At 41.6% G+C, this 1,846-nt stretch overlaps 2 protein-coding genes across 6 annotated transcripts in view; both read right to left on the minus strand.

The window, feature by feature from the left end:
* Positions 1-275, minus strand: part of LOC106010995 (pancreas/duodenum homeobox protein 1) — a 3,629-nt gene extending 3,354 nt beyond the window's left edge. Inside the window, exon 1 of the mRNA XM_035968420.1 lies at positions 254-275. Coding sequence (XP_035824313.1) covers positions 254-275 — 22 coding nt within the window. The remainder of the gene's footprint in view (positions 1-253) is intronic.
* The window catches only part of LOC101845153 (G-protein coupled receptor GRL101), a 17,317-nt gene that overhangs the window by 2,969 nt on the left and 12,502 nt on the right, over positions 1-1,846 (minus strand). The gene's annotated exons all lie outside the window — the stretch shown is intronic.

A 1,846-nucleotide genomic window follows, 5' to 3' on the forward strand; every position in this document is an offset into this window, starting at 1 on the left:
CACACTTTCTGTATTACACTCTCTAGTAACATCTCTGATCTTCGGCACTTATATAACTTAATAAAGTTACAATTGCCGTAAAACACAAAAGCTAAAAATAAAAAAAAAAGAAATAAAAAAAAAAGAACTACTAAAACCACTTTTCTTAGCAGTGAGTGTGAGACATGCACTTTTGACAGGGAGAGTACTATCAATATTACAGTCAATCCTAGTTAAGACCTTCTCTCATCGGCAGGATCAAACGATTTGCTACATGTGTCGAAGGTCAGGAGCATATTGCACCTCCATCGAGGACGTGTAGCCAGCGGGGGGCAACACGACGGCGCGAGCGATAAAATCTCTGAGGGCGTGTGGAAACTTGAGACGATAAAGGCCGTGAGTAGAATCGTCGTGCGCTGAAGGGGAAGCTTGATTTGTTGTGGTGGGCGGGGAGGGGAGGGGACGAGGGCTTGACCAGTCTGGTCACTCGTGGGTCAGAGGTTAAGCTGTGCGCGCTGTATGGACAGATGAACTAATTTGAACAACCCGTGATTTTTGTGAGGCTGCTGAATGCACTGGCAAATTGTGATGCCAGCTAATCACCATCATTTATTTCTTCCTTAAATTTCGGAACTTCTTCCATAGCCCCGGTCCCCCCGCCCCACCCCCTCCTTTTCGGTTTCCTTTTCCCTTTTCTTTCTTTGAGAACAAGTTCTTTATATCTTGAGGTGCTTGAAGTGGGGGATGACGACACAAAAAAATAGGAAAACCATAGCAATTTGTTTTACAGTGTATCTTTAGAAGAAAAATAATACTTGAATAGAACTCGATATTTTTTGATTGAAGGAATGAGGGTCGCCTGGTGTTAAGGTAAAATAGGGAAAAAATGGCTGCCAAAATTTGATGACTTCCACAGCTCGGAATCTGCAAATACACACTTTGTGTGTCTTTGATCAACATTTTTATGTTAAATCCACACAGAAATGTGTTTTTAAATGAACATAAAAGGCGTTGAGCAACATTTTAAAAAATCCTTAAATCTTAAAAATTAAAAATATTACCAAAGCCGGCGGAAAGAATGCCGGTTGCTTTTATTTCATTATTTTGACGAACGCCTGATTTGAGCACGATGCTATGCACACAAAGCTCGCTATAGTCACATCATGGTTTAACTCTGACTCGTATGACACATCTACTCAAAATCAACTGTAAAAGAGAAGCTGTCTATGACAGAAAGGACACTTCGCGCTTTCTATTCAACCAATGTCGAAAAATATAGTTAACAAAGATCGTAGCCCCCAATCTGATATGGCGTATTTTTGTTGTTGAAGGAATTCCAAACTCTGTATTAAACAACGGATCGATGATATCAAATGAATATAATTCCCGATGGGCAAACAGCGCGACGATCTAACTGATTTGCCTCCATCTTTTCTGACATTTGCACTTTTGACAGAGAAAAAAAAAGTGTTTGCCTCGTTGTTCTAGCCAGTTTGGTGCCAGCAGCGACTAAGATTTGAAAACTATAAAAATAATTTCTGTCTGGATTTGCATCCTGAATAATGCCCCTATCTGGGATAGGCTTAATTATGAAGGACAGAGAAACGTGAAAGTGGGAGAGGAGGAAGAAGAACGAGGAGGAAAAGGGACGAAGAGGAAGTAAGGAGGGCGGCAAGGAAGAAGGACGGGGAGAGAGGAGGACGAAAAGGAAAGAGGACGAGGAGGAAGGAGTGGAACGCGAACAGAGTGGGTGAAATACGAGGAAGGACTAGGAGGGGGATAACAGAATGGAGTGGGACGTGAACTAGTGAAAGGAAGAAGAAGAAGAAGAAGAAGAAGAAGAAGAAGAAGAAGAAGAAGAAGAAGA

Source organism: Aplysia californica, unplaced genomic scaffold, assembly GCF_000002075.1.
Source record: "Aplysia californica isolate F4 #8 unplaced genomic scaffold, AplCal3.0 scaffold00058, whole genome shotgun sequence".
In the NCBI taxonomy this organism is placed as follows: domain Eukaryota; kingdom Metazoa; phylum Mollusca; class Gastropoda; order Aplysiida; family Aplysiidae; genus Aplysia; species Aplysia californica.